Raw genomic sequence first — 16,226 nt, 5'->3', positions numbered from 1 at the left:
GTGTGATGATTCTGGTGACAGATATTACCTTGTCTTTGCAGTGTAGTTTATCCCTGGAATCTCATTTCCCTCAAGAACATTTTATTACTCGGGGCAATAATCCTGTTCTTTCATCATAAAACCAAATACTTCAAGTGCCATTTCATTTGGATATTACTGGACAACACTACAACAGTCTTATACATAAATGATCCAATTTACCTATAGTTTGTTGCTGAAATAGTTGGCAAGCTGGGTTACCTTAGGAAGCAGTGTCTTGACATAGTATAGTGTGATCAAAAATGTTACAAGCCATGACTACCAGCATTGGGACTGCTGATTTACAAGTTTGTAGCTTGTTGATCAATACCTGGCTTGGCTTAATCCAAACAATTGAATTTTGGATTTTTAGTGTTGGTTTTGTTGCTGCAACCCTTTGTCTGAAATGCAGTGGCCGGGAGAGGTAATGAAAGAAACAAAGGAAAGAGGGTTTGGCTCACTCAGGGATAATCAAGTAAGTGTCTTGTTTACTTTATAAAGCTTGTACATTACATAGAAACATTTGGTGCTTAACTATATTGCCAGGGTTCACTCCTGTAAGCAGTGAATGCTTTTTTGGGATTTTAAATCAGGCCTTTACCTATATTTTCGTGACAGACCGCCTATTCTCTAAGATATTCTCTACATCATCTGATGCTAATTTCAGGTGTAAGGTCCTTCAGACTTATTTGTGCTGTAGGTAATCCCTCCTATGTTTTTCATATATATATATATATATATATATCTATATATATATCTATATATATTTTTATGTTTGTGTATGTACACTTATGTATATATATATTTTTTTTTTACCCACTGTAAAATTTTGTTGGAGTCTATTGAGAAACCTATGTCCCACCCCCCTGTTTATAATCATGCGTTTGGTACTGCCATTTTACAAAACTAAGTAATACTGGTAGTTGAAGAGGGTTAAAACTGTTTTCACTTCTGTGTCCATCAATGGACTTGAGGATTTCTTTGGTGAGTACAAAAATCTGATTTTTTTTTTAACTTGTTGCTTTCATAATGTAATTAAGCTTGTGTGTTTCTGATACATATATATCTTACATAGGTCTCTTTTTCTTCCTACAGGCATTAGTATTAGGAGGCCTTGGTTCAATAGTCCGAGTTCTGACCTCACGAAAAACTGTGTAAAAGACTGTATTAGCTGAGTTGAGAATGACCTGTCCCAAGGCTCCAGCAGTGAAGGAAGCGTGGATTCATCAGCCCACCTGTCTGCAGAGTGCTATGTATTAAAACTGTTTTGGAAAATGTAATTGAGAATGTTTCTTTTTACTGACTGGGAACAAGACATGAATGTATGTTTGTTTAATGAGGTATATTTTGTTCCAAGCACCAGTCCTTTTTAGTAAACGGATACTATGTTGAAGGATGGGGATCAAGTAGTAGAATTGCAGGAAAGTGGTGAAACCTATTCGTTAATGACCAAGAAAATGTCACTATAACAGAAAACGCATAGAGCTGCAGCCAGTAACATGGAACTGTATCCTTTCCCCCAATCATTGTGACCTCACTCAGTTATGCTCAAATTGAAATTTACTCTCCTCTGTAAACCTAAAAATACCCAATTAAAAACATTATTGCTAAAGAACAAAATGACCCAAACCTATGTAATAGGACTGTTTGTTTGTTTGTTTTTTTGACTTGTTCATGCAATATTTTAGAAGTTCCTTTTATTTTCATCCTAATTTTAAAAAATATCCTTAACCTTTTTTCTCCTGCTAGAATGACCAGTAATGTAGCCATACTCCAGTGTCTAGCACTGACAAGGTTAAGGCCTCTAGTGATTGGGTAAAATCAGATATGTTTTTTTGTTGGGGAGTGAGGGGGGCAGTTTGGTGTTCTTTGTCTTAAGCGTGATGTTTTGGAGAAGGATGCCCACTCTCTTGTAGTGCCCACTGCTCGAATGGTACCTGTATACTTTATTAAACGGGCAGCTTCCATTAGTAAAATGATAAAACCATTCTATTCCATATAGGTCTTATTGGTTTGAAATATCTTTGTATTTTTACATTTAAATTATTACTGTTACTTTGACTGTGCACTCATGGTTCCATCCTTTTCTTGTCAGATTTATGTAGAAAAGTTAAGAGCAGAGTAAGAAAGCAGAGGACTTCCAAAACAAAAATGGCAGCAAAATATTTTCTTATCTCTTGTTTATTTATATTTTCCGTTTTGGGTACATGTGTACAGGGAGTAATATTTCTGTGCAGTAACTATTCTCATATGTCTCTACTTATACAATGCATACTTTGTACAGAAAGCAGAGCTGGAGGAGATACCCAACGAGCCCACCATGCTGCGTGAAGAAAACTACAGGAGTTAGGTGCAAATGAGACCAATCAGTCTTCACAAAGACAGAGAGCAGTGAATTACTGCACAGATATGGAAAAAAAAACAGAAAGCAGCACATAAAACCGAAAAAGACTATAAATGCATTTTATATGAGAGACTTTTTAAAATTCAATAAAAACTAAAATCTGCAATTTGTTATTTCACCTGAACCTTAATTTAACGGGCAAAACAACAAAGAAAAGATTTTACAAATCTGAGCAGCTAGCATAATGGTGGCAGATTGCTGGGGTCAGTGATATACAATTCAGAGATTAGAGGCAAAGAAAAAGTAACAGAGTTTAGGCCCCAAATGTCAGTGGCTCAGAGATTAGCACTCTAGCCTTTGTAGCACTGGGGCCCAGGTTGGAATCTTGGCCAGGACACTATCTGCATGGAGTTTGCAGGTTCTCCACGTTTTTGTGTGGGTTTTCTTCTCGCATTCTAAAACCATGCAGTTATATTAATTGGTTTCCACCAAATTGACTAAGGACTATGCTAATGACTTATGACTATGGTAGGGACATTAGATTGTGAGCCCCTTTGAGGGACAGCTCGTAACAAGACATGTAGTCTCCATAAAAAGGATAATAATTTTTGGGGCACCAGGAAAGAGGTTTGAAATTTAGGACTTGGCACCCAACCCAGTAGTAAGGCCTGCTCAGCATGCAGTTTGTCTCTTCAGCTCTCCAAAAGGCAGTCAAGTTTACCCATTGCATGGTCATAGGAGTCTTGCCATACTGTAAGCATAGCTGTTACTCATTTCTTACTGCATAGCTTTTCCCCAACAGTAGTGCAATGGTTCACGTCCTTGATTACCCAACTGGCTTCTGACCCTAAAGCTAGAATCTGTCAGCAATGTTGGAATCTGCCTTGCCTGCTACTGTGCTGGATTTCGTCTGTCTGGTCTTAACACAACTTTAAATTAAATGTCCATGTTAGCCATTACCTCTAAGTAAAGAGAAACTGTGATATCTTTGATGCACACTACCCTAAAGCTGGAGGATCAGCCTGTAGCCACTATTGACTCAGTATCTGGTCTTGGCTTTTTTCGGTCATTCCCAGTGCTGCAAATCTATTTTCCTCATCTGTTCTGTTTTTGCCTGAGGCATGGAAGCATACACATTTAAACGATAAATCTATCATATAATTGGAGATGCTCCAGCAGGTAAATATTCATGACCCAAGTGCCCATGTTCCTGACTTTTATCTGTGATGGAGAAACTGGAGACTTCTTGTCTTTTGGTAGACATTGGCTTTATTATATCAATGCAAATATGCAGGTAAAATTATTGGGTGATGGAACAAACCTGCGAAATTGCTTGTTTTATATATTCTTTAAGGGCCTTTGATTGTCAATGCGCAAGTCAAAAATAGCTTTTACATGTATTGCGTTAACATATACACAATTACCATATCCACCCTGGTTTAGTCCTAATTCTTTTGGGCTAGGGACCCAGTTATTTAAAGGATTTAGCTGGTTAAATATGTTAGGTAAGTGGTCATCTACCTTTTAACTTCCTGGGTGGGTTATTTCTGTCTGGATTTATAGATCTAAAAGTGCTACATTGTCTTTCATGAAAATGTATATTTTACATTGTAGGCCTGTAATTCTTAGGCATAACTCACTAAAATATGTCCAATATTTAATATAAAAAATTTAATACTAAACTTTAAATAACAAACACAAAAATCTGTTAAAACAAGGGTGCTTCAATAAATTAAAATTACTGAAACCTGTAATATAGATGTACAGTAGCATATAAATATATATATTTGTTTATATATAATATTGATTGCTTTGTATTGTGTTCAAAACAGTTATTTTGTAATAAATCCAATACAAAATAATTTGAAATTCCCACAACACTCCCTTGCAAGCACCGACTTCACTGGGAACTCCCGGAAATTGTCAGCGCACTCGGGGGACAGATTGGACAAAGAGGACACAGCCAGAGGATGGGGTCGAAGAGGAGGACCCCGGTGGGATCAGGTATGTCCTTTTTTTTTATTTTTTTTTATTAGCTATCCCGAGTGTGGCTCGGGGTTACTGCTATCAGCTGTGTTTTTTTACCCCAAGCCCCGCTTGTGGTTACCACTCAGAAGGTTAAACGTGGGGAAACCCCTTAAAAACTCTCAGGTATTCAAGGAGCCCCTGCTATATTTAATATATATACAGTTCACAGTACATTAGTGTGGTGGCCAGTTGGAAAAATGTCACCCTTACAGATATCTAAAAAAGATCATTATCGGTAAAACTGACCTGAGAGTCACAGTTTGTTAAAGGAACTCCTGGCAACCTCTCGAGGAACCCTGGTTTGGAAACACTGGTTGATCTTGGTGCTTTAAGGGAACTGGTAACTTCTGGGTATACAATTTAACTTATTCTTTTTTAAATAGTCTAGTTCCTAATGGGCAAATAGCCTCACTTTCTTCCTGGAAGCATGATTTAGCTTGTTCCATTTATAAGCAAGGTCCCAGTTAAATAAAGGATTCCATAATCTACATCGCACTGTAGTGTCCCTATTTCACTCTGCAGTATATCTAGTGCACCCCAAACACCAATCTAACCCACTTTTTACACTTCCTTGACTCACCTTCCACCCCTAAGTCTGCAAAAATACCAGTCTAACAAATACCCTACTCTCTGTTCTTTTGCTAATACCTCATATAGTTCTAAATTAAGTAGGCTGGCATGTTATTTTCATCTACAGTCAACTTAGTTAAGTAGGTTGCATGTCTTACAAAATATGAGCCTAATGCCTGTTCTTCCCCTGGCCTATTTTACTTCCACCCACACTGAAAGTCCTGATCACTTTTTTTTTTATACCAGAACATGCACCTCAGAAAAAATCAGGTAACCCACAGATACCTGACCCCATACAAGACTCCTGGGTGTGCATCATAGTTCATTCCTGGCTCCTTTGCCCTTACCTGGGGCATTCCAGTACTTGGACCATCTTGTTCAGAGGTCGGCAAACTCAGGCCTTTGGGCCAGATATGGCCTAGCCTGTAGTTTGTTCCGGCCTCATGCCAGCTGGCTCCGGGTTGCAGGCCGGGATTAGACTCTTGAGCCTCCTCTTGCTGTGGTGCCCTGAAGGGAATTCCCTCTCCTCTGCAATCCTTGCGGAGGAGAGGACATGTTCCCTATTTAACCCAGCCGCCGAATTCCCTTCAAGGGGTGTTCCGGGTGGGGGGCGGAGCCAATAGGGCGGGGAGAGAGAGTCCGGCCTACTGTGCTCCTGCCCTCCCCTGAAATAGCCTAGTGGCCAAAAACGTTTAATGACCCCTGATCTTGTTGAAGGCTTTGGAGGACAACATCTTTGTGACCAGTCCTAATAATGCAAATATCATTACTGAAAAATTGCTTGGATTACCTAGGGTTGGTTTTGCTTCCATGTCGGAGTCGAGGGGTCGGAGACCATTTTGGGTACCTGGAGTCGGAGTCGATAAAAATGTACAGACTACGACTCCTGATAAATTTAAATTCTAAAAAAAAATACAGTTCAAATGTCCTATTTCACAAAGAATAGCCACAATTAAGTACTTCTCTGTTGTAAGAATAAAGCCCATTGCATAGTTGTAGTTCTACTAGTGTAAAGTTCAGCTGAACTAATATACAACCCGACATTCACATTATTGTAATCTGGATAATGTACATTACAAAAAGTGATTTTCTTTTATTTCAGATATATTGTGTTTAACAAGTTCATTTGAGTGTAAACAAGTGTAATGATATAGGTGTAGGTGAGTGCTATGGCCTGATGTGTGTTCAGGTGTCCTGTCTGCCCTTTCCGTATATGTCCCATCCAGGGCTGAACTTTAACATCATTTTGCACACCACCTAATTTTATGAAGTTAGTTAAGTGGCTCCCTTGCCCTAGAGCCCCCCACTGCCCTGTCTTCAGCAAAACAGCAAACAAAGAAAAAGGCACCAGCATCTGCTCAACTTCTGTCTGCTAAAAGAGCTTAGAAGAACTTTGTGGAACAGCTTTTTGGATTCAACTGTAAGTGTTCATGTTTATTTTAAAACTGCATGGCTGCTTGTGTGTACTATGATAGAAGTCTGTGTGCATGTTTCTGGATAAAACTGCAGGGCTATGTGTATGTTTGTGTGTATGGTGCAGGAATGTATGAACGTGTATAGTGCATATTGTGTGCATGTTTTTCTGTATAGGACAAATTATGTCTATGTTTAGTGTAGGGCTTTAGCCTATTTGTGTGTATATAGTGCTATGTTGTATGTATGTATGTTTGCAATAGTGCAGGACTGTGTGTATGTTTTGTATTTAATTCAAAGAATATGCTAGTTAGTATAACATATTTTATAATATATCATATTATATTAAAAAAAAAAATGTTGGATGAAGACATTTATTCAGCCGATGTCTTTGTAGGCCTTTGTAAAACTTCTATTTTCTGTGGGGTTTGAATGTGGTTCTGAACTGCTTTAACCTCCCTGTTTTTTTTTTGTTTTTTTTTAATGTAAAAGCGGTACGTTTAAAAATACTGCCTGGTGGTACATTTCCTGCCTGGTCCCGCCTCCCAGCTGCACGGTCCTGCCTTACAGCCATACACTCGCAAGCAGATGCCCGGCCAGCATCTGCTTCCCCTGGCCTTGGGTTCCCAAGTTCACACACCAGGGACACAGATGCTTTTAATCTTCCTGGCAATTCCACCCCAAGTGTGGTTTGGAATTACCACTTTTGTATGGTAAATTCACACTCGGGAATACCACCAGGGAGGTTAAAGGCCTCTTGTCAAGCATATCAGGGACATCTCTATCCTGGCACACAAGGTGGCCTTGGTTAATAGAGTTTTACAATGAGCAGCCTTATATTGACCTTACATCGCCCTAAAATGCCTTACTCAGACAAAGTAGTGTTTAGGCCTAGAGCTTCGTTTTTTCCCCCCTAATGTACTGTCTTTTTTACATGGTAACCAGGACATTGTCCAACTGTGCTTGTGTTAGGCCCAGTATAGCAGTAGATTTCCTTCTGTTGTCTGGATTTGGTTTGTGCTGTGAGGGTCCATTTCCCAGATATTGCACTATGGATTCCCTGTTTGATATTCCACATGGGCCCAGGGATTGTTCCTGGCTAATCCATAATTTCTAGGTGGAACTGTCGGGCTATTTTGTAGATGTGTTCTCAAGGTTGGGTTTCCATTTTTCATGCTAAGACTCCCTCCACCAGGTTTATAAATGCTTCTTGTGTTTTGGAATTAGGCCCATTCTTTTAAGCTTCATAAGATTGTTAGCTGGTTTGCAATTTTTTTATGTTTTAACTGGTGAATGTTTTAACCATTTAAGGTTTTACAGCAGGAGTGTCAAACTCTGGAACGTGGGCATAATTTAGAATTCTTAATATGAATTGCAGCTGGCCTGCCACTACTGCAATCCGTAGTAACGACGGGCCAGCTGCAAATCATATTAAGCTGTTGTTTTACAGAAGCAAGTACAATGCCGCTACTACAATTCCCGGCGACTCTAGACCAGTGGCCTCTCTGCCTATGTGTGGCCCCGCATTTTAAAGATGCAATTGATGACGGAAATGTAGTAGCAGCATCACTCGTGTTTATCAAACCGCAGCTTATTCATGGCCTAGCGGGGTTAATACTGACAAGTAAACTCAATAATCAGGAATTATCATAGAGCTATTGCTATATTAATTGTTTTACTGTGCCTGAGAATGCAATGTGAAACCAAATGAATGCAGCAATTCATTTCATTTCAAATTGCATTCTCTGGCAAAGGTAAACAATTAATCTCAATATAAAGAAACAAGAACACATGAGAAGAACATTCAGTAATATGCAGTGGATTGATCTAAATAAATTAGATCAATCCACTGCATATTACTTCATGCTCTTCCCATGTGTTCTTGTTTCTTTATATTGAGATTAATTGTTTACCTTTGCCAGAGAATGCAATTTGAAATGAAATGAATTGCTGCATTCATTTGGTTTCACATTGCATTCTCAGGCACAGTAAAACAATTAATATAGCAATAGCTCTATGATAATTCCTGATTATTGAGTTTACTTGTCAGTATTAACCCCGCTAGGCCATGAATAAGAATTTAATTAAGAATATTAGATTTTTCTATCATTTTTTGAAGTTTGGCCCACGACTGAAGTTTTGGCCCACGTTTTTAATTTTGGCCCTTTGTGTATTTGAGTTTGACACTCCTTTTTTACAGTAGTAGTTTATTATTCTTGTTGTGACCCTTAGCATATGTTGGTTTGTTGCCTACTTTTAAATTGGACTACATTTAGAGGTCCCAGTACAAGAATCCTGTGTTCTTAAATGGATCAGGGATTTTCTTGCACTTTCTATAAGGCCATTTAAAGACACACGTCTTTACTCTAATCTTTATGACTAGTGCTTTTGATTCTGCACGCTAGTCATTCGAGGGGCTTTACCCTTGGTCTACTGTAATGTTGCCAGTGGTGAATCCTATTGCAAGTTGTTAGTATTACCAAGATCTTTAGGAATCCTGTGTCCCTAAATGGACTTTGGGGAAAATGGTTTTATAGAGCCTGTCATGCACATCCTGTGAGGATTACGGGGTGGAAATAGCCTCATTTAGAGATCGAACATATAAAACCATTGTCCTGTTGCATCCAGGTAATATTCTGGAGAACTCTGCCTTTTTAGCTAACACATTTATCACAGAGTGTTTTACTTGTCGACTCTCTTTCTGGAGGTACAGCCTGAATGGAAGTGCAGGGCATCACATATCCAAGGTGGTTTATCCAGGTACTAAAAAAAAAAAAAAAAAAAGTACAGATCCTATGCATGCGCAGTGCAAGATTGGGTGATGTAGCTAAAAGTCTTCCCTGGGTCGAATTCCAATTTGACAAGACGGCAGCAGCTGCTGTGCTACATGCTCTATTTCTTCTTCCTCTCACCTCTACAGAGAATTTGCCTAAAGAATTCCATAATTCCAAATTGAAATTATCACCTTTGGAGAACAAGCAGAATCAGGAAGTCAGGATGCTCCCATAGCTACTTTCCTAACTTTTGATTAGCCAGTCTCTGATACAACTCTTATATCTAATGGATGTTAGTTTTCCTAAGAAGTTTACTTCACACAGACTTTCTAAACCTATTACAACAGCTAAAGGGTGATTTGCAGGAGTTTGGTGATAGTCAATCGCATCAAAAATAGGATGGGAGAATATGCCTTCCCATAATAAGCTGTTGAATTCACATAATGAAAATCAGGATGTGTTGCAACAAGTACAACTCAAATCTGCTGATCTTGAAGATCACTCAAGAAGAAAAATTTTCAAATTTAGAGGTATTGCTGGAAATGATCTGCCTTCTGAACTACTTGTATATTTGAAACAGATGATTCCATCTGCATCTCCCTTTTAACTTACTATTAGAGCCCATAGGCTTCCACGGCTTGTTCACTTACCTGATAAAGTACCCAAAGATTTACTAGCTCCTATTTACTGCCATCACAAAAAAAAGAACAACTAATGGCTATTTCTCAGAAAGGTACCACTTTACCTGATCCTTACAGCTACATCTCAGCGTTTGCTGAGCTCCTACCACTAACTCAGGCTTTGCGTGACAATAAGGTTCCTTAAAAATGGGGACTTCCTGTGAAACTGCTAGTGTCCCAGACTTTGGCTCTTCTTTTTTTTATCCCCCTTCCAAGCTAGATTGGACCTAATGCTGCCCTGGGGTATTCAATCTTCAATCCAATATGGAGTCATCTCTTTATGTGTTCATTTGTTGTTTTTCTTTCTTTTTTTTTTTTTGCTATATCTAATTTTGGTTCACTACATGTAAACCTCTTTTGGATCTAATGCAGCACATAAAAGAAAGATATAGGATCCTCAAACAGCAGTTATTTGCATTTATTGCCACATTGGTGACATCAATGAATTTGAATGTGCTGCATTTTTTAGAGGTATTTTATTAAAAAACAAACTTTTATAAATAACTGTAACTGCACAGGGGTAACAGGAGCTCATATAAGACCATGATCTACAATTCTTTATTTTAAATAGCAAAATTCTGGAAAGTAAAAAAATTGTAAAGCTATATAAAAAATTACTATAGATTTTGTTCACTTATTTCTTATTCTGCAGTGTCAACAGTCTCATAATTGTGGTGATTGTCACCTGTTCCCACTGGAAAACTATAAATAGCTTTGTCAATACTCTTTGTCCAGGCATAGTCCATTGTCCGTAACAGAATCCTGGCCTATATGTACAGCAAGAGTCAGTGCCGTGGAAAGGAAGTATCTAAAACAGGCTATATGGAGACCAGGAGCCTTGAAAAGTAAAAAAAAGCGGAAACTGGTTAATGTGAAAATAAAAACTTGTAATTTGTTTGATACAATGGGCCTGATTTATTCAAGTTCTCCAACTGCAAAAGTACTGCAAAAGATATACTTTCATCAGTGAAGGTGGGTGATTCAGCAAACCTGGAATTGATCTGGTCCGGGATTGAAAATATTTGCTAACAAATAGCAAATTACTTTTGCAGAATTACCCAGGTTCACTTGGAGAGCTAAATCAGGCCCAATGGTGTACCACACTAAATGTCAGCCACTTAAAATTTATATAGTATCTATTAAAAAAAAAAAAAAAAACTCTAAGCAAATGCTTTCTGAAAATATATAATTTATGGTAAATTGAGTAAACATTCTGATTTATTATACAGTAGCGGTTTTGTGCTGAAAAATGATCATTAGAATCTTACTGATTTATAACACAAGGCAATAAAAAACTGTTTTTGCAATCCTCATGGATAACAACACACTTTTTCACACTGATTTCAGATCTGTTTTCAGTTTTTGTCCTGTCACGTTACCTTTTTGAGTCATGATTAATGTTAGTTTAAAATGTGTCTCATGTATTTTTAACTAAAGCATTACTGTAATAATATATTCAGTGTGAAGTCAAAAAGGTACAAAGTGTCATAAATATACTAAGAGAGTAAGTCAGATACTGCTGTTTCTTCAAAGATGCTTAAAGTATGATATCTTGTGTGCACTGTGGATTGTCAGAGTACAGCATCAAGCAGTAGTTGGCCATCATACTGTTTTTTCATAAGCTTGGTAACGATTCTCCATTGACTTGTTCTGGTGAAAATGTTCCCCTTCCTTGTCTTTTGCCATACTGTGATTTTCTTTTCTTCCTTGCTCATATGTATCACTTGACTTCCAGACACTTGGCATTCCCAGAGGCACAAGAAACAGCAGTATAATGTGAACCCTGCTTGCATTTCCATCAACATGCTAATGACCTTTAGATGACCACAGGTTTTTCACTGATGTGTTTTTTACTGGATTGCTTCAAGCAATATCTTCATGTTGTCGTAGAACACCTTTAGATTGACAGAATGAGCAATTAGTATACTTGGCTTGGAATTGCCGTTATGCAAGAAGAATCAATGAAGAGGCACCATTCAGAAGGAACATACTTTTCTGAAAAACTGATAGTCTATTGATGTCATGGTAATATTACAATGAGCCACCATCAGCGAAGAAAGTTATGATTTCATGTTCTATAGTGAGTTACAGTAACACCCCTTGTAAGCAGTTCTTTGCTTAAGCATTGAAGTTAGAAGTTCTGGTTTATATTTGGATAGGTTTAGATCACAAACAAGATCATTCAGCTCTGCTTGTGTAGGAAGCCTCTGGCTGATTTCGAAGTGTAACCATTTACACCTTCAATGTATTTCATGTCTCAGGTGGGGGTACAGGAACAGGCAACAAATCATTACAACAGGGCTGATTGTGGAGTCCAGGCAGGGATATTCAATTGTGTGTATGGTTTTAGCTGAGAATTCACGTGTTCACATGACAAAATTAGCAATCATTTGGATGGTCTCGCAGTTCCCTCCACGCCATCAGGATTGCAAATGGCATTGCTGCCTTTTGCTGATTTAGCCAGCCACACAGTAGATTGGAACCACTGGTACAGATGACGTGTAGCCCAAGATTCATTCTCATCACTGGATCATTGGACAACCAATGTAAAATTTATATAACTTCCTAAGATTTGTGGTGATTGGGCGACGATGTGCTTTTGCTGTGAAGGAACCGCACACATTTTTAGACATGATAGCAACCTAAATCAATTGCAGTTAAGGATGTCTGTAACATAAAACTGGAGACAATTGTTGTTAGATATTGTAATACATTTAGAATAATTAAATCAAATACCATGAAATATATAATTACTTGCATCACAAAACCTAGGCTTGCTTTTGCAAAAAACTAATAAAAGTGCATATAAACGCGGTAGGAACGTTTACATGCTTTTTTAAAAACGTCCATGTAGACCCAGCCTCATACAACACAAGAAATTAAAGCATATGTTTTCATGTGAGGAAAATCCCCTCTTAGGACAGTAAGAATTGTTCCTACTAGAAGATTTCCCTTCTATTCCTGTCCTGGTGGTAACTCAAATGAAATTTACCTGCCATTTTTTCCAAATGAAATTTATTGATGCCAAAACAAAGTAAAACACCTTTATAGATTAACTTTTTTAACCTCCTGAGTGGTAACCCTAAGTGTGGCTCGTGATAAAAAAAAAACGATAGCAGTAACCCCAAGCCACATTCTGGGTAGCTGAAATATAATAAAGCCTTATGTGTCCCACCAGCGTCCTGCCCGTCTGATCCCATCTTCTGGCCACATCCTCTTCCTCCCATCAGTCCCCCGATTGTGCTGACGATGACGCCTGTGCATGTGAATGCCGGTGCGTGAGGATGTCGCGAGGGGGTGTGGCGGGAATTTCTAATTATTTTGATAATTTAAATTTAATAAGTTATATAAAAATATATAAAATCTTATTTAATAATATAATTTATTTAAAGTTTATTAATAAATTGAATGTATTATTTTGACATGATTTTGTGTTTCAAACTTTATACTCAGGATGTCAACTAGACTCTTGTTTGGACATATTTCGCTTATGCCTAAAAATTACAGGCCTAAAATGTAAAATAAATTTTCATGAAAGACAATGTACCGCTTTTAGACATATAAATCCAGACAGAAATAAACCACCCAGGAGGTTAAATAAAATTGCAGACTTCCGGTTCCGGCACCTCGCAAGCCAGCTGCATATGAGAAACGGCTCCTCTCACCTCCGGGATTTCAAGCTAATATACTGGCACACCCGCCCCCCTCCTGTGTGCAGCTGCTCTCCAGCCTAGCAGAGACTTGGATGGATCGATTCCTGGAGCGTTCTTCTGTTTCTGCAAGCCAGGAATCCATGGGTAAGAAGGATAAAATCAAGGCCACTCCTTCCAAAATGGCCACAGCCTCTTCATCAGCACGTGCATCCACAGCTGTCCCTGCTCAGATACAGCATGATGATTCTGCTGATCTCTCTCAACCCACACAAATAGCTGATGCAGTGGCAGCACTACTTAAGCCTACATTACAGGAGACTATTGATGCTGCAGTACACAAGGGAATACTTTCCTTGAGAAAGGATTTAAAGGAACAGTCACATAGATTAGATGCTACTGAACAACGGATTACTTTAGTTGAAGATGATGTTACTTCTGCCAGAGCAATTATTTCAGTGCTAGAAAATAAAGTACAAGCATTGCAAGATAAAGTGGAAGACCTGGAAAATAGATCCAGACGCAATAACCTGCGAATTGTAGGCTTACCGGAAAATGTTAAACCATCACAGTTGTTAGAAATTTGCTCTAAGGTGATACCTTAGCTCTTAGGTTTGCAGATGTCCTGTAAAGTTGAACGTGCTCATAGACTGGGTCCGGTGCGCAATGAAATATCCAAGCCGCGACCGATACTGGTGGCTTACTCCCATTTCACCGATAGAACCCGCATACTGCAAGCTTTCCGCAATCAACACAATCTCCAATTGGACGGAGCCTTTTTGCTCATATTTGCTGATTATTCTGCGGAGGTATCCCGCAAGCGGCGCAACTTTCAACAGGTTTGCTCCATCCTATACCGACATAAAATCCGCTTTACTCTGGCCTATTCAGCGGTTCTTCATTTGACCGGGGACGCAAGTATTCCTTCACCTCAGCAGAGGAGGCAGAGAGTATGGTACATACCTTATTTTCTGATACTCCCTCCACTCCATCGGATACATCTACTTCTTCTTCTCCACGCACGATGGGACGTTCCTTGCTTCCAGTGTTCTCCCCGAAACTATCCAGGCACTCCGGGCTATCATCTGCTAAAAGGATCCGGGATACTCAATGTTCTGAGCCGCCGCCCAGGGACCGATAAGTCTGCAAGTCATATTCCATATCTTTAAGTGCCTTTTTGCTATGTTTTTTTTGAAACTATTTCATCTGGATTCCCGCTAAAGGAGGTGTGAGCCGACCTCTGGTGATATTATGTTGTTCCCACCAATGTTGTTAACTTGGACCATTTATTTTTGTTTCGCGAGGAAAAAAGGAAGGACATCCTCATATAATGTCTGTCTCCCCTCATGTGTTGTCTTGTTCATCCCCTCTTGTTTGATTCTTGGTATTTTTGGAAACACTTACCCTCTCAGGTTGCGCAGTCATTTTGTCTATTATGCTCTTGTTGAGTGGATTATGACTTGTAGTATTGGTATTCTGGATGTGTTACCTATCTCTGACATTGGTGAAAGTGATTGTGCATCACGACCCTACCGTCTGCCGTCCTCACTATATACATTAAATTACCCGCCTCTGTTAGCCAAAATACAAAAAGAGTTGAAAATGTGGGAAAAATTGCCTTTGTCATTCCTCGGCCGATGTCACCTAGTGAAAATGATGTCTTTCTCCAAATTACTTTACCCTATGCAGACTTTGCCTTTGTTGCTGACCCACGCGGATGTCAATACGTTAAATAAGGCCTTCACAAAACTTCTCTGGTCCAGTAGGCGCCCAAGGATCTCTTTGTCCAAATTGTATTTACCTAAAACGGCAGGGGGTGTAAGCTTTCCTAATGTTATACTTTATAATTTGGCTTGTCTGTTACAGCATGTGGTAGACTGGCTTAAGGGGACATCCTGTTATTCGAATGTGTACCTGGAGACTGCTATGTCGTACCCATGGGACCCTTGTGCCTTGTTACACTGTAAATTTTCAGGGATTTCAGCTCCTTTGCGTCACAATATATTAATCAGAGATACTGTGGTCGCATGGAAGGTGGTTAGACAACGTTTTAAGTTAGCAGCCCGTCTATCTCCATATTTGCCCATTTGTGGGAACCCTATGTTTTCACAAGCGCAAGAGCATGCAGCTTTCCGATTGTGGAAAAATAAAGGTCTACTATACTTGAAAGATCTTTTCCGTACGGAGGATCTAACCAAACTATCATTGGCAGAGCTGCAGACTACCTATAGTATCCCCCAATGGGCGCTTCACCCATTATAATATAATCAGGTCATGTCTTACCTTAAATCATTGGTATTACAATATGTAGATGTTTTTCGTCCCAATGGTTTTGACAAGTTGTTATCCTTATCACCTCCTAATATTTCAAACATATATGCATATCTTCTGCCTACGTTTATTAAGCCCCTATCAGTTTCTAATGTGAAACTGTGGCAAAAAGATTTCTCGGACCCGGATATAGTAGATATTGTTATAGAAGGATGTCAAACAGTTCGGCAGAGCATAGTAAATGAGATTTGGAGGGAATCTCAATTTATGTTGTTACATAGGGCCTATAAGGTGTTTCGACCCTCCATCTCTACCCCACAATCCACTCAATGGCATCTTAAATGTCCTAAATGTAATTGTGTTAATGCTTCTCTGTCACACCGTTTATGGACTTGTCCTAACATTACCAACTTTTGGCAGGGCATTTCACTGTTAATTTCTAATGTGACCGGCTGTTCAATTTCACAAACACCCTCTT

At 38.9% G+C, this 16,226-nt stretch overlaps 1 protein-coding gene across 2 annotated transcripts in view; it reads left to right on the top strand.

The window, feature by feature from the left end:
- ARPC5L (actin related protein 2/3 complex subunit 5 like) overlaps positions 1-16,226 on the top strand; it is a 92,426-nt gene that overhangs the window by 60,579 nt on the left and 15,621 nt on the right. The window contains exon 4 of one of the 2 annotated variants that reach the window (XM_072431875.1): positions 1,114-1,638. The exons of the other annotated variant lie outside the window; for it this stretch is intronic. Coding sequence (XP_072287976.1) covers positions 1,114-1,176 — 63 coding nt within the window. The 3' untranslated portion in view covers positions 1,177-1,638. Of the gene's footprint in view, positions 1-1,113; positions 1,639-16,226 lie in introns of those variants that run through there. 2 annotated transcript variants of the gene reach the window in all.

Source organism: Pyxicephalus adspersus, chromosome Z (assembly GCF_032062135.1).
Source record: "Pyxicephalus adspersus chromosome Z, UCB_Pads_2.0, whole genome shotgun sequence".
Lineage (NCBI taxonomy): Eukaryota > Metazoa > Chordata > Amphibia > Anura > Pyxicephalidae > Pyxicephalus > Pyxicephalus adspersus.
Note: the sequence above shows the minus strand (reverse complement) of the source record. Positions and strands in the feature narration are given on the sequence as shown.